This window comes from Polypterus senegalus, chromosome 8, assembly GCF_016835505.1.
Source record: "Polypterus senegalus isolate Bchr_013 chromosome 8, ASM1683550v1, whole genome shotgun sequence".
Classification (NCBI taxonomy): Eukaryota; Metazoa; Chordata; class Cladistia; order Polypteriformes; family Polypteridae; genus Polypterus; species Polypterus senegalus.
Window position 1 is genome coordinate 81,149,468 of NC_053161.1, and position 22,529 is coordinate 81,171,996.

General features: G+C 36.4%; 1 protein-coding gene across 1 annotated transcript; it reads left to right on the forward strand.

Annotated features, from left to right (window-relative positions):
• Positions 1-41: 41 nt before the first annotated feature.
• Positions 42-21,448, forward strand: ankrd16 (ankyrin repeat domain 16). The gene is made up of 7 exons (XM_039761342.1): positions 42-965; positions 1,576-1,796; positions 3,987-4,029; positions 7,442-7,550; positions 8,981-9,142; positions 20,051-20,129; positions 20,383-21,448. Exons 1-7 carry the CDS (start codon positions 628-630, stop codon positions 20,556-20,558), a joined length of 1,128 nt encoding a protein of 375 aa, XP_039617276.1. The 5' UTR covers positions 42-627; the 3' UTR covers positions 20,559-21,448.
• The last annotated feature ends 1,081 nt before the right edge of the window (positions 21,449-22,529 follow it).

The window sequence follows — 22,529 nt, forward strand, 5'->3', positions numbered from 1 at the left end:
TGACAAACCGGAAAAAGAAGTAGAAGAGGCAAGACCGCGCGCAGGGTTTCATGGGAACAATGGCTGTTTGCGATGGTGAAGCTTTGGCTTCTGTCCTTACTGTTTAGAAAGCTTCGATTTTCATTTGGATTCTCTTTTGATACCTGAAGTTGAACAAAGTCATCTAATTGAAACAAGTGAAATACAGCATTGGTATACGCCCTTGGACTAAAGAAATATGCAGTTTATCTCTCTCTTTTTTTATTCAGTTACACTTTAGTAATTGCACACGTGTAAATAGGGTACTTTTTCTTCGCCGCCGTTAAGACAGCAGGGTCGCGTTATTACAGTGTTGTTACATTGTCAAGGCCAGTGAGGTATTAGGAGCGGTGATGTAGACCAAAACATAATCGGTGGTCTAATGCCATTTCAGAAACGGTCTCCTTTTTAATGTTGGTTTGATGTGTCGCAGCAGAGAGACAACGCATACAACTGCCGGAAAGCGCACGAACAACAGTGTAATCATAGGAGCCACTTTTAATCGAGCAACAGCTCTTACTTTAACTGATTATAAAACTATTTGTTGAAAAGTCCAGTTATTAAAGGTATCGTGATTTTGTTAAAAATAAATAAACTGTCGCATCAGGGATGGGTGACGAAGCCTGTGTCCAAAGTGTGCTGAGACTTGTGCAGGAAGGGCAGCTCTCCGCCGTTCAAGATAAGTTTAGCGGAGATCTGCAGTTGCAGAGCCTGGCCAAAAAGACGCACTTTGGCAAATCTGGAGATACGCTTTTGCATTACGCATGTAGAAGCGGGCACTTAGACATGCTGAGGTTCTTCGTGGAGGAGATTGGTTTCGATACAGAATTAGTGAACAGAGACTACAAAAGAGCCTTGCATGAGGCAGCCTCAATGGGTCATGTGGACTGCGTGCGCTATTTGACTGCTAGAGGTGCAAAGATTGACAGTCTAAAGAAGGCGGACTGGTAAATGAAGTTTATTTTAGCTCAGTGGCAATTAAGTAGTAAAAGATTTTTTAAGGAGGCTTTTCATGTGACATGTACAGTTAGAACATAAGAAATTTGACAAACGAGAGGAGGCCAGTCTATCATTAATTTATCTAATAGCTAAGCTGTCCCAGTTACTGGTATATACTGCATTTTGATTAGCGATGTACCTTCCATAAGCTTCTGTTATGTAGCACCTTTATTTTGTGAACTAGAGAGTTCTTGTAAGTTACCTTTCTTAGACCATTCAATATATGAATATATTTTAGCACCAAGTACCTGAATTGGATCCCTTGGTACTGCCATGGTTTCTTAGGTAGCTCACTGTCCTTAAAAGGACTGCTTGCCTTTGCTACACTAGATGGAATACTGTTTGTGACATGCCAGGCTTGCCATTTTTGTGGGCTCATTTGCATAATGGAATTCCAGTTCACTCATTAATGGCCAGTGCAATATATTTTGATTTTATATTTTAGTGCCACCTACCCTGTAACCCTGCCCAGGATCAAGTGGGCTTAAAAATGGTATAGTATGATGCCACATCTAACTTTTATCACAAGACCAATGTATCTATTCCTTTGTGTTTCAGGACTCCCCTAATGATGGCCTGTGCCAAAAAAAATTTGGATGTCATTAAAAATCTGATCAACCATGGTGCTAACCCTGCCTTGAAAAACAAAGATGGCTGGAACTGCTTTCACATTGCTTGTCGGGATGGTGACCCCTCCATTGTCCATTATTTAATTGATACATGTCCAGAGGTTTGGAAAACGAAGAGCAACACTTCTCGAACACCGCTGCATACAGCAGGTATAGATGTTAATTTGCTAACATCTTTATATTAGGAGATGCATTTGTGTAAATTGTATGCTGTATATTGGCTGCACAGTGGTTGGATTATGCACTTCACAGCCCCTGGGTTCCATATCTGGTCTGATAATTGTTTTTGTGCATTTCACACTATATTTTAATTTCTTCTGGATTCTAGATGTGCATGTTAGCTTAAACCACAATTCTAAATTTACAAAATGTGGATATATACACTGAAGTGGACTCATGGCATATATTATTGATCTATGTCTTTGTCTTGATGCTACCAAACCTTTGCAATAACAATGATCCAACAATAGACAAAATATGTTCCAAAACTGATGTATTTTAATCCTTAAAATGTTCACAGATGGGCATTATCAACCCTGATATTAATCTGGCTTAAAAGATGCCATATTATTTTATAGTTTAAAATTTGAGATAAGCAGAAGTGTGACGACCTCAGCAAGTGTACTGGAGCAATAAACATGTAGGCAAGTATGAAAGTGCCCTTTAATTTCTTACCATCCTGAGTCCTGGCCTGTAATTTATTTTAGACCAGTTACCGATTTTGTAGACTTGCCTCCTTTTTTACTTTAGCAAACATAGCTAATGAATCTTTAGAGTTTAGAGTTTTTGACTACAAAAAATGATTAATTATATACACATTATACTAAAGCCCCTAATGATCCCAAATTTAAGTGGGTTTGAAAGTATGTTTATGTATATCGATGCATAACATTGACTTTGATGCACCTTCATCTGGTGCTGTGCAGTGTCAATGAATCTGCAATTGTAAGTAAGCACTGCCAGAAAATCTAGCCATCTATCTTTTTTCCTAACTCTGCTTTTTACTGTTATAGTGAAACAGGTGGCAAAAATGTATGCAAAAAGTTAGGAATCCTGGAGACTATTTCAACATACTATACATTATTCTGTGGAACAGACATTAAATATTAATGTTTATATACATTTTATTATTGGATAATTATGAGACTTATGTTGTCATTACCGTAAGTCTGTTAATATAAGGTACAAAAATATTTAAGGTCAAATAACAATAAATACTATCAGATTTATTTTTTGTTTTGCTATTTGGTAGAGTCAAATGTTACAGAAATTCCTTAATTTCTTAATAGCTGTCTTCTGTGTGTTTTTATTTTAACACATTTTTTTTATTTTGTGGCTGTTATCTTCATTTAATTTGCCAGTGTAGAATGTGAGAGTGGAATATAGATACCAAAAATCACATTAATGTAGCTTTCATCTTGTGATTATGATTTTCAAAGTGTACCTGATCCTGAGGAATATAAAAAATCATATGTAATGACTTGAGACTAAATTTACCATTGCATTTTGGGTCATAGGCAGTTTGTGCATTCCACATTTCTAGGAATTCTGGTTCAAAAAATATTGCACATTATGTTTGTGTGGATTCAGAAAGTAGACCTTATTTTTTCCCTAAAATAGATGTGTGTTGATTTAGCCTTAAAGTGAATTCAGAGGATAATGTATTTGCTAATTTACATTATTATCCACAGTATTTTTAAAATAATTTATTAATATACAGAGCCATTTTTTGCATCTGTAGCTCACAAAATAAAAACTGCCTGAATGAGAGTAAAAATCCATGAAGGATTAGAGTAAAATCGATTATATAGTTAAAAAATTGGGGATAAGTTATGGGAGTGCAATAATGCATTGTTAAGTATTGCTACCTCACAGCTTCAGAAAATTAGGTTCAAATCCTGGTTGGGTAGCTGTGTGGAGTCTGCAGGTTCTAAATTCTGCATGTGGTATGTCTTAAATTGGTTCTTTTCACAGCCCAAAGTCATACATTTTACTTAATTGACAACTGGACTTGTCCATGTATTAGACAGTGTTGATAAGGAGGTATGTTTGTATTTTCTGCTTTGGCTTTGTGTCATCCATGTTTGCCTTACACCTGATGCCACCAGGGTAGACTCTCTTTATAATACTCTGTTCAGACAGGTTTGGATGAACTTGGATGAATAGTAATATCGTCAAATGGATTAGTGTTCTAGAGAGTCAATTACCTTGATTTACGCAAAGTAGTTTATGAGCCAGTTAAGTCTGCCAACTATCCGTCTATCATTTAATCCAGTTAATCCAATTAATTTTCACTGTGAATTATTAAACACTTAAATTGTTTCTCTGTTTATCCTTCAGCTATGCATGGCTGTGCAGAAGTGGTGAATATATTGTTAGATCGGTAAGTTGTCAAGAAGAAGCATAGTGTTATGCAATAGCATGATCCTTCTGTATGAATTACTTAGTGTTTATTAGAAACTAGATTGAAAAAGATAAGTCCAGTAGAAAAATGCTGTAGGTCATTGAACATTTTTTGTGTTTTTATAAGTTATATACAATATGTTTTAAACCAAAAATATCCATTTAAATGATTAATAGAACATCTAATTGCATTATTAGGTATTAGTATTCTAGTAGTAGAATATATATATATATATATATATATATATATATATATATATATATATATATATATATATATATATACCAGTGTAATTAATTTAAAATTTAGGGTAGTAGAGATGTGAGACATCAGTCTAATTATAATTTTATCAAGTCTCCTAAAGTTTGAGATATGGCTGCCTTGTTGTATCTGAAACTACATACATGTATATATCTTAATATTAGGCCTGGGAAAGTTAATACATTAATTTTTGTGATTAAAGTGGCCTGTTTAGCATGTTAAAAAAATATTGTCGCATCTAGGGTTGGCCACGAGGCAAACACCTCAAGCAGTGTTTTGGTCAGGGCACCATTTTCATGTTCTCTTTTTTTAATTTAACAAAACAGTGATACAAATAATGTAAGTGTGTACCTAAAGAATTACATATTCATCCAGTATTGTATTTATATACTACTTTACATTTAAAGGTTTAACATTTCGTATTATGCGGTTCACAACAATATGACACATTTCAATACGTAGCACTGGTGTTCATTTTCTTGATTTATACATACTGACACAGGGGAGTGGGAGGAAAGGGGGTGGGCAGGGGGGTTTATGGTAGTCCTGGTGCAATGTTAGAGAAAAGTTGTGAAGGTAAAAATTGCGTTTCAGCCAGAATTGACAAAAGGGTCAACATTTAAAAACACTCACACATGCGTACACATATAGTTGTGCTTGAAAGTTTGTGAACCCTTTAGAATTTTCTATATTTCTGCATAAATATGACCTAAAACATCATCAGATTTTCACTCAAGTCCTAAATGTAGATAAAGAGAAACCAGTTAAACAAATGAGACAAAAATATTATACTTGGTCTTAGGGTCGTTGTCTTGCTGCATGACCCACCTTCTCTTGAGATTCAGTTCATGGACGGAACAATGAATTCTGAATTATATCAGAGAATTCTAAAGGAAAATGTCAGGACATCTGTCCATGAACTGAATCTCAAGAGAAGGTGGGTCATGCAGCAAGACAATGACCCTAAGCACACAAGTCGCTCTACCAAAGAATAGTTAAAGAAGAATAAAGTTATTGTTTTGGAATGGCAAGTCAAAGTCCTGACCTTAATCCAATTGAAATGTTGTGGAAGGACCTGAAGCGAGCAGTTAATGTGAGGAAACCCACCAACATCCCAGAGTTGAAGCTGTTCTGTATGGAGGAATGGGCTAAAATTCCTCCAAGCCAGTGTGTAGGAATGATCAAAAGTTACTGGAAACGTTTAGTTGCAGTTATTGCTGCAAAGGGGGGTCACACCAGATACTGAAAGCAAAGGTTCACATACTTTTGCCACTTACAAATATGTAATATTTAATCATTTTCCTGCAATGGCTTTCTCCTTGCAACCCTGCCATGCACACCATTGTTGTTCAGTGTTCTCCTGATGGTGGACTCATGAACATGAACATTAGCCAATGTGAGAGAGGCCTTCAGTTGCTTAGAAGTTACCCTGGAGTCCTTTGTGACCTCGCGGACTATCACACACCTTGCTCTTGGAGTGATCTTTGTTGGCTGACCACTCCTGGGGAGGGTTACAATGGTCTTGAATTTCCTCCATTTGTACACAGTCTGTTTGACTGTGGATTGGCGGAGTCCAAAATCTTTAGAGATGGTTTTGTAACCTTTTCCAGCCTGCAGAGCACATCAACAACTCTTTTTCTGAGGTCCTCAGAAATCTCCTTTGTTCATGTCATGATACACTTCCACAAACATGTGTTGTGAAGAGCAGACATTGATAAATCCCTGTTCTTTAAATAACACAGGGTGCCCACTCACACCTGATTGTCATCCCATTGATTGAAAACACCTGACTCTAATTTCACCTTCAAACTAACTGCTAATCCTAAAGGTTCACATACTTTTACCACTCACAAATATGTAATATTCGATCATTTTCCTTAATAAATAAATGACCAAGTATAATATTTTTGTCTCATTTGTTTAACTGGTTTCTCTTTATCTACTTCTAGGACTTGAGTGAAAATCTGATGATGTTTTAGGTCATATTTATGCCGAAATATAGAAAATTCTAAAGCACTACTGTACATTGCTTTTCTTGTCTTAACCCATTATACAAATATAATAAAATTATTATATTATTATTAATACTTTATTGGTCCTATAGTGGAAATTTAGGCATTACAGAAATGCAAAGATTTCTTTTTTTTTTTCTCCATGTTTCTGTAAGAAGATCAAAGTCGTATCACATAAGTGCTAAATAAGTTATCTCTGAGTGGCACTAAAACCAAAATAAGCCTCTAGTACCTGTGTATTTAACTCACCACTCTGCCAGCCATCTTAGAGTTCTAATTGCCCCGATATATTGTCAAAATTCTAGAAAATAGAAGTATAATAATGTTCAAGTTTGCAGTATCTTTGCTAATTTATGCAAAGAATGCAATATAACCATCCAAGTAATGCACAGTGTCTGTTTTTAAGCAAGATAGCAGCTATGGAGATAGTTTTAGCGTGCCAGGAGCAAAGGTGCAGGTAAAGGAGTTTTTTCCAACCATTTTTCTGTTGTGGCACATTTTTTGTAATCCAAAAAATCCCAAGGCATAATTTGACCAACCACAAAAGCAATAAATATATATATGTGCTGAACTGTCTGCAAAACAGTGATCACAGAGCTGATTTTATGTTGGCTTCTCCAGGTAGTCCTGTCTTCCTCAGACAGGTCTCAACCAAGGAGCTGGTCTCTCTCAGGTCAGGTCCCAGGGGCACCACACTATTATTTCCATGACACACTGTTGAAAAACACTTGTGTAAAGTATAATTATCAAGCTGTTGATGGTGATGATCAGTTGAGGACAGTATTTACGTTGTTTCAATGCAAGTTTTAATGTATACCTACTTAAGAGATGCTTATTCTTTCAATTAAATCAGACTTCAGCAGTGCATTCAAAGTTAACAGTTGCTTTAATCATATAATTTTTACTTTGACAAATGTGTCTCATATGCCATGCCAATTTGATAATTAATAAATTGTCATCATTTCCTTATTGACATCTTTTCAACTTGCCTTTTAGAAAGGCATTCAAATTCAGGTTGTACATGCTGAAGTAGTATTTTGTTAAAAAGATCATTGTTTAGGTTTAAACTAGGCCATTGATTTTTTTTTGTTTGCATAATACGTCATTTTATATTATAGATGTCACTTTGAAACAGATGATAGAGATAGCTGTGGGATAACTCCTCTGATGGATGCATTAAGAAATGGACATATTGGTGTGTCTGAAGTTCTCATGAAGAAACACCAGGTATTTTTTTTTGTTGTTGTTTACAGAAGCATGCAGCACTGACACTGAAAAACATTTGCCAATGTTTGTAGATGAATGATGCTTAAACTACAATGAAAACCCAGAACCAGCTTTTAAAAAATGTACCTATTAAATGAAATAACTTAAACCTTAATTTAATTAATTGGCCTTATCTTTAGTCTGCAGTCCTAAACTCTTGAGGATCGCAGAGTTGTTTGTAGTTGCTTCCTATTTTATTTAGCAGTCTATGCAACATACCTTGCATAGTTTGCTTATATTAGGATACTTCATAATCTTACTTTCTTGGCTGAATTGATGTGTTTTTAGATATTTGTATGAGTATAAACTATTATGAACAACTACTTGCCACTGGTTTTGTTTTCTCTTTCATTCAAAAAAAATGCTTGAGAGTGTGCATATACCATCACTTTTATTCAATTGTGTATTTTTCTTAAATTAAGTAATTTTTCATAAGAGTTCATTCTGAATTTTGGACATTGTCCTGTAGAGGTTAAAACTGGTGATTACAAGTTTACAATTTTTAAAAGTGTATTCACAATGATTTCATTTTCAGTGCTATAAAACAGATGTATCTTCTTGCATCTTATTTCTACACAGATTTCTATATTCTGAAGCCATGTACATTTTATTTTTTTATGCTCCTTGTTTTTTTTTTTTTAATCTATTGAGAAATTTAAAGACCTGAATTTCTGCATACTCTGCACTAGAATAGAGATTAAAATAATTTCTCTGCTGTGCCTGATATAATGGTTTACAACTGAAATAGTTTAAAATTCAGTTTCAATCTTACTTGTTTTTCCTTTGATACAACACTTACTTGTGAATTGATGCTTGCATTATGAGGCAGGTCAGTATGGGTGGGTAAAACACTGTAAAATGTGCATCCTAGTTTCTCACTTTGCTGACCAGTAGAAAATCTTAAAAAATGGTCACGTCTTATATGTAAATTAGGCCTCCTTAGGTTGTTATTTCCATGGTCTGAGACGTGTAACTTCCCTTCGAAAGTGTATTATGATCAGTCAAGATGGAGAATATAAACTAGATGAAAAAAAAAATCCAAAATAAATTTTCTACATGGTACAGTAAATGTTTGTTTTACGTGAAGCTCAATTTACAGTAACCTCTATCAGAAAATGTCCATCTGCACATCTACAGCAGGCTACAGCAATAGAAAAAGCTTAAATTAAGTTTCAGGTAGTTGCTGATGCTCATTAAATTCCTTTCAGAGGTTGAAAAGATTAGATATCCAAAGCTGTTTATGGAATTTCTTGTTATTCTATTGAGTTTGCAAATGCTACCAAAATCAGGTTTGTTTTTGAAAGTGCTGATGTTTACAGTGTAGTAAATAATAAAATTGAAGCATTCTTCTGTTAGATACAGTATTTAACTTTTATTTAAATGTGTGCTAGGCCTCTTTTACAGCTTCTGACAATCTGGGAACTAAAGCTTTACAACATGCTGCAGTAACTGGACAGGACGGTGTGATATGTTACCTCGTTCAGCGTCTTGGAGTTAACATTAATGAGCAAGTGACTGATATCCAGCTTACTGCTTTACACCTGGCAGCTAAGGTTAGATCTTTTTATGCCTGAAGATATGTATAAAGGTAACAGAAAAATTACATCTAAACCAAAAATAATTTGAAGATTAAATCTTGTTTTGTTTGTTTTAAAAACGTATTACTAAATGTTTGTTTTATAATATTCACTGTCTGTTACAGAGTAATGACTCTTTTCTTGGTAAAGTAGATCCTTCCTAGATTGTCTTGATATATACCTTACTTCCTTCTGTAAATCAATACAAGCAGATACTCCAGAAAATATATTCCAGACATGATTTTCAAAATGGGGTTAAATTCAGAGAACAGTCACTAATCCAGATGTGAGCTCAAAGTCACATCATTTCATCATCAATTACACAAAGCAGGGCACAGAAGCTAGGAGGTTAAAGTGTTGGCAGATGTAACTTGTAACAGCTATAGTCAATTGTGAACAAAAGCTGAAACAACTTTTTCTCAACTAAAATTGAATTTGAAATGATGTGAAAACCAACAGCAATTTAACACAAACCAACAAAATGAAATCAATATGCTTCATATCCTACATCTTAGATTTTTCTTTACATCTTTTATGTCATCATATGCCAAACTGTCTACATTTAGGTGTAACAAATTAAGATATACATTTTAGATGTCAGCAATATAGTCACACTACATATCAAGTCTACAAAATCATGAAGTTTAACAGTAAGATATAACTGTGTATCATCAGCATAACAATATAAATTGATATTATGCTGCTGAATGAGTTTCATTTGATACACAGTGTCTAAATGTTGCTGTATTGAAGATTCTGTAAAGCAAAATAATAGGTAAAGACATGGGAATGGTACCCACTCGCAGAGCAAACAGTGAACATTTATTGACATCATTTTGTCTAAAAGTCTTCCTCAGTATGCCGAAAGATTTATTGACACAGGATTCATAAGATAATTTGTGATAAGCAGGATTAAAATCATTTGTTGCTAATAAGTCACATATGTATTTAGCTCTCACATTTTTAAGCATCTTGTACGATATTTTAATGAGCTTTCAATTGATCATAGTGCACACTGGATTTTTTTAGCCTTTAAGGCCTATTCAACCATCTGGCAAATAAATGTTCTACTTAGTCTAAAGGGATTTTTTTGTAGCAGAATTAGACCTGTTTTTAAAAGGAGCAGTAGCATCTAACACAGGCTGATATGTTATTGGACTTATGAGACCGATCTTGTGAAACTAAATATCCCCTCTGTTTCCTTGAAATGTGATACCTTGAATAAAGAAGTCACTTTAAAGCAATGTGTGGGTTATGTTGCAAGAGTGATGTGTATTCTCAGAATAAAAAGAATTGACTGTACAAACCAAAATTGAACATAATATACTGAGAAACAGAAACAAAGAAATCCTTTAACATGAAATTCCTCTGTGGCTGTAACTTATGCCAAATACATTCAAGACAAGGTTGAAATACTGAGTAAGATTCAAGATGCAGCAAAATGTCCAGTGTTATTTACATGGAGATGAAATCTCCTAAAACAATAGTTCTATCATACTGTAAAAAAAACTGTTGCATAATAATTAATGACAGGTGGGCTAATATAATAATGACCAAAAGGGCACAATTCAGTCATTTCACCATGCTCTGGTTCTTTACCATGTTTCAATAAAAATTGCAGAATTAAAAAAAACTCACTTTTAAAATTGTAATTACACAATTTCAACCTGTGATAAATAATTAAGTCTGATAACCTTAATTTTAGCCCAGTCTCAAATGACCTGTTGAACGGTTTAAATGCATATTAAATACAGACAAAGAAGTAGCAGAGGGACACAAAGCAAGCAAAACAGTAGAGCAAGTACTACCGATTAAATTAATTCCGTTGCACATAAATTGCAAACCGTTTAATGCATATTTAGGATTACCAGATTAAGTGACTCAGTTTTGTTTGGATGTAGACCATCAACTCTATAAAATCATAGACTGTGCCAAAATGAATTTCTGTATAAAATAAAACCGAGACCATGTTTTGTACATCAAAAGGTCACCCAGTCATTCAAACCCAGACGTCTATTAAAACGTTTGTCTTGGCTCCTGTAAGTAGGAAGGGGGCCATTAAATAATCGTAGTCACTGGTGATATGATGTTTACTGCGTCCACCAATCTAGCAAAATTTTCTTTTAGAATTTCTAAGGCTGGGCACGGCAACGTGTTATTATCGCGTTAACGTATTAATTAACGCCGACAATTATTTCAGGTTAACACAGTTTTTGTTATTACGGTATTATTGTTAAAGCCTCAATCTCGCTAGCGATCGATAGAGATCAGTGATTTTGTTACAGCGCTTTTCGATACTCTTTTGCTAGAAGGAAAGTTAGCTTTGTTGATTTGACCTCGATTCCCTGCATGAGTAACGAAGTGCAAACGGCTTCTAAAATGGCACGTGGAGAGATACCAAAGTAAATGCTCAAAGCAAAATAATCAGTGGATGACTTTTCTCATATTATTGCTGAATCGGATTTGTCAGACTCCGATTTTGATGCAGGTGAGGTGGAGATATAGATCGAAAACAAACGTGAGGTACCGGCATCTGCAGATCGCTCCCCAGCTGAACACGTTCGTGTAGCTAATGCACCTATAGAAATGTTCGCCTGGGAGATCAGACACTAAGGCCTTGTTCACACGGGCGTTAGGTTTTTGGATAAACGAACTTGCTCTGAACGTCCTAGACGTTTATGTTGCATTTTGTGGTGGCGATCGATTGACTTCTACACCGGCGTTCGTTTGTCTCTGTCTAACGCCAGCCTGCAGCCCAAATTGTAGTTTGTGTGTTAACCTGTGGAGGCAGTGTCGGGAACTGGATATGAAAGCCCTTGTCGTTTTATTTGAGGTGCCTCCTTTCAATATGGACCATTTTGCTATGTTAGATATTAATCTTCTTGTTTTAAAATACTCGTAATACGGCGACGTAGGGAGAGAAAAAATCGCCGCCGCTACTGGGTTCATTCTCTGACTGCACAACGTCGGGTTAAAGCAGTGCTTCTCAATTATTTTCTGTCATGCCCCCCCTAGGAAGAAGAAAACATCTCGCGCCCCCCGCACGACTATAAATAGTATCATTTGTCTATAAAATTGTTATAAGTACACCTCTGCATAACACTGTATCCTTATTAACGTATAAGAGAATAAAAAGAAAGAAATATGGACCAATTTACAACAAAGAATAGCTTTATTAAATGTAACAGAAAAGATTTAAAGTGCATTCTAAATTAAAAAAAAAATTAAAAGAAAAATAAAAAAGCATGTTCCCCGAGGTTAAACGCGCCCCCCTTGACGGAGCCACGCGCCCCACTATTTGAGAAACACTGGGTTAAAGGAAGTTTTTTGTGCTTTATGAAGAAATGCGAAAATTTCCGCGCAAGTTTTTTAATTACTGTCGGATGTCGGTTTCCACTTTTGATTGTCTGCTGCAGCTGGTGCAATGCCACATTGCACGCCGATCAACCAATATGCGACTTGGTGTTAGCCCCGAAGAGAGACTACTTGTCCCTTTGAGTTAAGGAAACAGTAGTCGCGTGTGCGCTTACACCGGTGTTATGCACTGAAATGCCCCTCAGCCAAGGGCCATGGATTGCCCCCCCTACATAATCGTTATCAAATATTATATTAGAACATAAATTAATAGGTTCATGGTTTACAAATTACATGAGACAATAAAATAAAATAAGCAATATGAAAATATATATGTTGTACTGTACATGAAAACATAAACATATTAATATTTTTTCATATACAACATGTAAACTTATATATATCCGGTCCTCCGAAGCGTAAAATAAACGCGCAGAAAACGAACTAGAAGCGGTTTCCTTGCGTTCGTTGGGTTTTGAACGCCAAGAAAAAGCTGCATGCAACGTTTTTTTGATGCCGTATAAACGCGCAGCCGGACAAACGCACGTCACCAAAGCCTGTGTGAACACTCTCATTGACTCCTACGTGTAGAAAACACTCGGCGCTTGATCCGCGCTCACCGGACGCCACGAACGCCAAAAAAACGCTCGATTTTAACGCCCGTGTGAACAAGGCCTTAAGATGACAGGAGGTACAAACCATATTGCGTCTCACTGCAACTGCCACCCGTGTGCACCTGTCTCACAAAGACATGCAGGCAGCCAGCCAGACAGCCCACCGTGCATTCCTGCTGGCCGTTGAGCTGCTGCTGCTGCTGCAAACAGGCACCGACAGCAGGTAAAACAGGCAGCAACAGACGTTTTATATTGATTTATGTGTGAAACCATTTCTTTGTGTGCTTTTCAGAAAACTGAATTTGTTTGGAAAAAATATTAGCCCTCAAAGAGTTTCTATTGAACTTAGACTATTTATGCTGCCCCCTGATAAAAGAAAATGTTTTTGCTGGTATCTGTTCAGATAAAAAAAGAAAACAGATTTTGAAATGTTGCTGTTGCTTGGAAGGTACCTGCTATAATGTGATCGTGGCTCGGGACTCTTGGGGGTAACTTGTTTTTCTGTAACAAACTAGATAAAACGCTAATGGCAGTGGCAAATAGCTTTGGTTTTATATTTGATTTGATTACATTAATGTTTAAGTTGAGATTTACAAGAAATATTTTAACTGCTACTATGTAAAGGGAATACTGCTGTTAAAAAGCACCTTATTTGTTTAAAGTGTTTGCAAACCAAATCCATGCAATACACTACTTTTGAGTTAATTATTGAATTCTGCACATAACAATGTGATGATTGTGATTGTTTGCGATTAATCACGTGATTAATCATTATTAAAAATTTGAATCGTTGCCCAGCACTAATAATTTATTATTGCAAAGATTAGTAATGCTGACTCCAATGTAGCAGACAACTAACCCGATTCTGGTAAGCTTATTCAAAAAAAAAGAGGAACTGGTAATGCAACATCTAAAACAGTAGCACTATGAAAACCGCAGGTAGAGGTTTTACCTTGCTTTGGTTTAGCTGTTAATAACCCATAAAGTTTGTGCTCATAGCCCAGAGGTTCAAAGGGATTGAAAGAGGGGGGAAGAGACATTGTATACAGCCTTGCTCAAGATAGGTGATGCTGAAACATCTAAGGGCCATCTACAGCTATCCTCTTTTTAGGAGCAGCTTGCTGGCGACACAAGTACTTTTGTGGAGTAGCCTTAACAATTCATTATTGCACTCCCATAACTTATCCCCAACTTTTAACAGTATAACCTATTTTATTCTAATCCTTAATGGATTTCTACTCCAATTCAGGCAGTTTATTTTATCTTGTAAGCTACAGATCCAAAAAAGGGCTCTGTATATTAATAATAATTATTAAAAAAAAAATACTGTGGATAATCATGTAAACTAGAGAACACATTACTGTGTCCAGCATCCTAGCCCCTGCCAAACATACCTTACCTATCCCTTCAATGTCTCACTGTCCTCTGTTAGGAACCCTGTTACTCTTTGTGGCATCTTGCCTGCTGGACACACCATCTCAATGATTAACATACTGTATTTATAGAGGTGAGTGACAGAATGCACAACATGACTTTAAATCTCATGTTTAAATTTACTTGCAAGATTACAGATCCATGTTTGCTCTATCCTTTAATCTTTAATTAAAAGTAATATGAAACATTTAAAGCATCTTCTGACGATGCTTTAAAATTTGGCATATATTATAAATATTTGAGATTATAATACTGATTAAGCAGTTCAAACATAATTGATCTCAGAGGAGAAAAAATAAGAAAGGCCAAGTAAAATGATTTGACGCGGAGGACTATCAGATCACATATTACTTTTTTGAAAAGCAGATAATGAAATGTGTAATATTTGCAGTTTACTATATATGTACGTTATCTTTCCCTTCTGAAAAGTGTTGGTACAAATTTTGTTAGGTACTTTACAGCTTTGATAATCCTATTTGTCACTCTATTATTAGCTAAAGACGGACTTGCGTAATGTGGCTTATGTTAATTTGCTAGACAGATTAACTGCAGTATACAGGCCATGTTATTCCATTGGAGCTTGTTTTAACAGGAAACTCTCATAAGTTAGAAGCTGTACAAAATAAAAGTTATTTATGTAAAGAAAAGGGGCAATATTGACATTTATGTAAATTATATACATAATTTATGTACATTTATTTCAGATCTGGAAAACAAAATCAAACAGTAAGTCAGTGACGTTTTGTTGTTGTTATCATCGGCTTTATTGTCAATGCCCATTAATTACCTTGCAGGGTTCCCACGCGTCCTGGAAAACCTGAAAATTTTGAGGGTTATTTTCCAGTCATTGAAATGACCTGGAAACTGATCGAAATGGCCAAATGTCCTGGAAATAATCTTTCTTGTCCTGGAATTTTATTTCTGTTTTCGCTTTTTAATTTTTCTGTTTGAAACAGCTTGCTGTTCGTAAGTCTAGATATGATGACAGCTGAGCTAGGTCGTGGCCTCTGCTGCGCAATGTCTCCACCTACTGAGACATGTATAGGCAATTATATTTGAGTTTTGACCCTCGTTGCTCTAGCTTGTCAGTAGCTGACAGGAGAACAACAGAACATCAGTTCATCACTTGAAATTTGTGCTGAGTGCATGACTGTAAGTATGACCACAGTGCATATGGTGCAACTGACAGTTTTGTTACTTCATACCGTCTGATGTGGACCCAGGTCGCATATTAAACATGTCAAGTAAATTGGCGATGCTAATTTCTGTTAGCCAGTTAATGGCAATTCCCATTGGGTGTTAGCATAGTGCTAATTGTCTGACGGTAATCAGAATACTTTATTGATCCCGGAGGAAATTGCTTAATCAATCTAAAATCATTTTGTAGGCCTACGTGGGCCCACTGTTAAGCAAATAAATTCAGTGAACCAAACACGATAACAGTCTTAAAAAGAATTAGACTAAGAGCTACTGCTTTCATTTAAAACAAATAGGGCTTAGGCTACTTGAAGCCTACATCTAAATGCCTGTTCTTGTGTATTTGTGTAGGTTCGTGTGATATCCTTGCAGCCGAGCATTCGCCACGCAATAAATATTACTTGGCTTGTGCCATTTATTTGCACAACTGAACACGCTTAACAGCTCCTGGCTCAACTTCTTATTCTAGCTTGCTTCCAATATTCCACAGAACGTTAGCTCCCTCTAGAGGAATTATATGGGTATGCTTTCACATTAAGTTTACCACAGTTAGGATACAGAAAATCTGTACTGGATCAGTATTTCTATTTAGCCTACATTTTTGTACATTACTGTATTTAATGTTTTTGACACTAATAGGCAGTGTTGCAGGAAAAATAGTAGCCTATAATGGTTAATTTAGAGAATGTACTGTATTTCTAATTACAGAAGTGAGGGAAAGCAGAATCATGTCAAGGAGGTGTACGTTTAAGGAGGAATTGAAGATAAATCCTGAGTTCAGGGACTGGATAGGACATGTGACAGATAATGTACATCGGGCATACTGCAAGATATGCGAGAAAGCTTTTGATGTAGGCAACATGGGCATTTCTGCTGTTAAAAGCCATGCCAAAGGACAGGGACACAAGAGGGTCAAGTCAAGGCACAGGACCACGCATGACTGATTTCATCAATCAATCTCCCACCCCCCCAAATTCTAAAGCAGGCAGACAGGCAGCAGAATCAGAGAGTCAAGGAAGCAGCGAGGTCCAGCCATCAAATTCTGTAACTCCACCTCAAGCTACACCCACAATCGGAACTCATTTTTCAAGTGAAGCTGTTTTAGAAGCAGAGATCCGCTGGGTGATTAAAGTGGCCCTTTCCAAATATTCTTTCAATTCCTGTTCAGATATGGGTTCATTGTTTCACCTGATGTTTCCAGATAGTGAAATTGCCCAAAAATTCTCATGTGGTGCAACAAAAGCAGCGTATCTGATGTGTTTTGACCTTGCACCATATTTCAGAGACAAGCTAGTGAAAGACATTAGACAGTCCAACTGCTATACCATTTCATTTGATGAAAGCCTCAACAAAATAACAAAGACCGAGCAGATGGATGTGCTTGTGCGGTACTGGAGTGATAATGAAGAAAAGGTAGTTGTGCATTATCTGGACAATCAGAGAAGCTTGTTGAGAGCATTAAAGTTTCCCTCTCTCCACTTGATCCAAACAAGCTCCTGCAAATCTCGATGGATGAACCAAGTGTCAACAAAAAATTTTTGAGATTATTTGAAGATGACAGGTCTAAGGAGGCCCCAGATATTAGAAGCTTGATAAACCTAGGAACCTGTGGTCTTCATACAGTTCATGGAAGCTTCCAACAAGGCGAGAAGGAAAGTGGATCGAAGATAGGTGACAAACTAAGAGCCCTTTGGCAGCTTTTTCATGACACACCAGCCAGACGGGATGACTTTATTGAAATTACCAAAACATCAACATTCCCTCCAAAATTCTGTTCTCACAGGTGGGTAAAGGACTTGCCAGTGGCAGAGAGAGCACTTAAGATGTGGTCACATGTTGAAATATTTGTCGACAATTACAAGAAACTGCCAAAGAGTAAAATGCTAACGTCAACATCATACACTGTGGTCCGAGAGGCTGTTTTGAGGCAAAATTACAGTTTTTTGCCTATGTGGCAAGGCAGCTGAAACCCTTTCTTGAGACTTTCTAGACTGATGCCCCCATGATGCCATTTTTGGCAAAAGACCTTCAGGCCGTTCTGAAGAGTTTGATTTCATGCTTTATGAAGAGGGAGGTACTGGATAACATCAAAACACCTGTCCAAATGCTTAAAATTGATGTACTGGACAAAACACTCCATTTGCCACAGAAAGAAGTGGATCTTGGCTTTGCCACCAAACAAGCTCTTGAGAAAGCCTTAGAGAAGCTGCTTGAAAAACCGCTGCCGGGTCAACAATTCCGGAGAGAATGTGTTGCCTTCCTGTCCGCAACAGCAAAGAAACTGCTGGACAAATGCCCTTTGAATTATGCAGCAGTAAGGCACATGGCATGCCTAGATCCAGTAACTATGATCAGCGATGAAAGGTGTGCCATCTCCATGTTTGAGAAGATCTTACAGCTGCTTCTTAATGCCAAATGGCATACAGCAGAGGACTGTGACCAAATCTTGAGTGAGTAAAAGATGTTCCTCACTGAAATGGTGCAGCACCATAAGGAGGAATTTCAAGGGTATAGAAGTAGCTCCTGTCGGCTGGACACATTCATGGGAAGATTTGCTGGTGACAAAGCAGAGTACGCAATTCTGTGGAAATCAATGAAAGACCTGTCGAAAGAGGGTACTCTGTGAATAAGGACATGCTGGTTACAAATCTGAAAGGAAGGACTCTGATGTCTCTTCGCCTAATCCAAGATTCTTTGACTGGTGGCTCATTTGATGGAGTATTGCCAAAGCCCCTCTTGCAGCATTGCAGAAATGCCAGGATGCGATATGTCCAATACCTTGATGATGAAAAAAAGAAGAAAAAGGAAACTGAAAATGACAAGCAAAGAGAAGAGCTCTGCTCTGAAATCACAAAAGTGGCAGCAAAGAGACAGAAAATAATCATTAGCATTGAGGCATTGCAAGAAGAAGCAGATGTAATGGCAGAGAAGGCTGAGAGAAAACAGGACTTTACACTGCTCACAAAATCTAATGCCTATCGTAAAAGTGTTGCTGAAAAAAAGAAAGAGGTCAGGTCTGGATGCAGTTTTATCAGACCTCAAGGAGCAACACCAGCATTGTTTCTAAACCTAGGCCTACACCAGATGCCTTTTTCATAGGTTACACTACAGTGACTTATAGATTGTTTTTTTTCCAATATACTGGAGTTCAGGCTCTTATCCTTTGTTCCTAGTATTCCTTCTAGTTTAACCAAGTTTTCAACTCAGGAATTGATGGCAAGGCTATCATGATTTAAAATGGATGTATTTTGCTTCTTTTCCCACAAAGATAAGTTCTTTATTATAATCTTTGTCGTGGACTTATGCAAATTCTACAGCTGCTGTATTCCCAGTAAAGCTACCAGTTGAAAGTTAACTCTGACTTTGTTTTGTCGCGTGCCAATTGTTGCATATATTAGTGTTATAGGCATCATACACATGATATAGGCAATAAATTGGCTTTATGCAGTTTTGTTTAATACAAACATTGTACATAAATTTATTTGATACAAACAATGACATAATATGTAATATGCAAGTAACTTTTACTGAAATTAGGTCACTATGGTAGCCTATTTCATGGTGTGATCAACAGCTCTATACTGAACATTATGGAATTGCTCAGTATATGTCAGTGTTTGGATAGTTTTCCACAATCCAAGAGGCATTTATTTCTTTAAAAGAGTTGTGCAGTTTAAAACAGTGTGTAACAAAAAGAGGTCAAACAACTCCATTATACATCAGTGCATTAATTGGTGTTGCCTTTATGTAATTTAGCATATCGGTGACACTAAGTCCCTGCATAATCAAAGAGAAATTAAAATGGAAAAAGCTCCTGGAAATGTCCTGGAAAATGATTTCTTAAAAAGAGTGGGAACCCTGCCTTGGTGTACTATCCTCCTTTATATTCTCTTCCCTCTATATAAGAAGCATGTGACCAACAATGTATGAGCTTTCAGTGGGTTAGTATTGTGTGGCAAAACCTTTTGGCCTCTCCTGTTAATTGTGTTTATTACATTTTATCTTTTTGACATTGTTTATGTAAGACTAACTTATTTCACATTAAATTATTTATGTAAATGAGTTGTTGAAATAATATATTTAATGCAATATTTACTTTAAGATTTGTTTTAAAATCTTCATCATGGCAAGTTACACTTTCAAGCAATTAATGAGTAATAGCCAATTTCTAAGGATAACATTAAATACTATTACAATACTGTGTAATGCAGACAGTGATGCTCACGTTTAAGTCTTGTGGCAGTAATATTAACAATTTAAGTAAAAGATTTTTTTATTTAAACAGGAAGGTCATGTGGATACAATACAAACACTACTTTCTTTGGGAGCAGATGTACAACTGAAAGATGTTAAGGGGCGAACAGGTAAGCACTATTAATCATTTTATGAATATTCATGTAAAAGGAACAAAGTTTTGCTTTGCACATGTATTTATATGTGTTTCAGTAGTACTGTATAGCATTTATACAATCTCCAAATATAAGCAAAGCAGAGAAGTAAAAACATTTGTTAAACAGTAATTGTATCTGTTACCCAGTTACTGTATATTATTTTTTGCATTATTGTTGTTTTAAAGTAAATCCTAGCAAAAACTTACTTGTGGTTTTTTTTTCACAGCACTACACATGGCTTGTGCAGGGCAACATGTGGACTGTGTGAACATCCTGCTAGAGGCTGGCCTTCAAGACTGTGAAGATAATATGGGAATTCTAGCAAAACATTTAGCTAAAAAACAAGAACTACTTACATTTTTCGATAAATACACAGTGCATCAGTACATTTCTCCAGTTTAAAGTTACTTTTTTTCTGAAGCAATCAAAAGAAAAAAGTGGATTGCGTTTAAGAGACAAGATTCTATAATATTATGTTTCCAGCTTTTACTTGCCATAGACTATAATATAATAATCATTTTGTGAGTTTGGTGGCATGGTGGTGCAGTGGTAGTGACGCTGCCTTGCAGTAAGGAGACCAGGGTTTGCATGCCAGGTCTTCCCTGCGTGGAATTTGCATGTTCTCCCCATGTCTGTGTAGGTTTCCTCAGGGTACTCTAGTTGATTCACACAGCCCAAAAACTGTGGATAGGTGGATTGGAGATACAATATTGCCCCTAGTGTGTGGGTATATGTGTTTGCTCTGTGATGGACTGGCACCCTGCCCAGGGTTTGCTTCTATTTTGCATCCTATGCTAGCTGGGATAGGCACCAGCACCCCAAGCCCCCAAAACCCCCTCCCCTGCCCGCCAGCGACCATGTTCAGGATTAAGCAGGTTAGAAAAGGACTGACTTTGTGAGTGGACAGTATGTTTAACTTCCAAAACATTTCAGTATGATTTTATAATTTACTATATTTAATATAATTTTCTTGAAATAATGAATTTCCAATGGAAAGGAGGTGTGTATACAAGATATTCTTTACACTTTTGCATTTCCCATATTTGCAGATGTTAAAAGTGTCAGTGGCAACTGCCTGTGTGGACAAAGTTCATCTATAATACAGCTTTTTAATTAACAGTGGGTTATGGTAACAAGCAGACTGTCAGCAACATATACTATGTTACAAATTTGCAAAATCAGAAAGTTTTGACACATCTTTTAAAGTGAACTGTAGTCAAGGTATAATTTTTCATGTATAATTGGTAAAGCCAAATAAGATATGGTAATAAATGGTGTCACTGAGTGAAGAATACAGAAGAGATTGAGACTTACTACATCTGCCATTAGAAAATTAGGATATGTCCAAATGAACCCTATTAGATTAGTTTCAATATTGATCTTATTTAACTCCTGCATTATTGTGTAGTTGTTTACCTGTTACAATGTAGAGATCTCAAAGGTTGCACTCCTATATAGTTTATCTGGGTATTAATATCCTACCTAAATACTAATGGCATAAATTTGAAGTATTGGAATTATTGAAAGCAAGCTGATGTAAAGTGCAATTCTTACATTCTAGTTATGCACTTTACACAATTTTACCTATACCCATTATTTTGAACAAAACAGTTGCAAGTCTTTATTTTATTTTCATATTATTGATCATTTTAGAGCAAAGGGAATTGTACTGCATTCTGCAATCAAAGATTTATAAGAAAAGTATTATCAAATACTCCTCTCTGTTGAAATGGCTTGATGAGCAAATCATATAGTCATGAAGAATCCCAGTAAAACCTTCAGGGTTTTAAGGATTTCCTTTTGTTGAAGTCAGCATTCATTATTTGAGCTTTAAGTGGTGGGGGGGTTTGGGGGGAGAGAACTGTAAAAATGGAATCCATGAGACAATGTCAAGCCAGATGTCACTGCTTACTGAGACAAATACTGCTTTTGCAAAAAGCAACTGGATGATCTTCATGAGCTCTACTGTTGGATAGATGAGCAGCTTGTTTGGTTACATGACTCCAGTTACACCTGAATAAGAACAAGGAGTACTATGGTAAAATCCCTGCCAGCCATAGTGTATACAGTATAGTATCAAGGCTAAGAGCTCTTGTTAATTTGGACTCCTATATAGCCTGTGTTTTATCCTTGAATTTACTATAACCTTGGTGGGTGGGGCTGCCTTGAAGGGAGTCTGCTGTTGTGCAAGTGGACCTGGACCTTCATAGTTAGCAATCCAGTAGGCCACTGGGCGAAAGAAATTCTGATTTGGTGTTGGGGTACTGTCAGAGAACACAGCTAAATAATCTAAATTTAAGCAGCACTGCTATAGTGTCAAGAAGGATGAGTGGCTGAGGTGGAAGGCATAGTCCTGAGGGAATTTACCTTGAT

Coding starts and splice junctions, on each gene's coding strand:
- ankrd16 (XM_039761342.1), top strand. CDS start 628: ATGGGTGACGAAGCCTGTGTCCAAAGTGTGCTGAGACTTGTGCAGGAA. Junction 966..1,575: donor AGTCTAAAGAAGGCGGACTG/GTAAATGAAGTT, acceptor TTTGTGTTTCAG/GACTCCCCTAATGATGGCCT. Junction 7,551..8,980: donor TTCTCATGAAGAAACACCAG/GTATTTTTTTTT, acceptor AATGTGTGCTAG/GCCTCTTTTACAGCTTCTGA.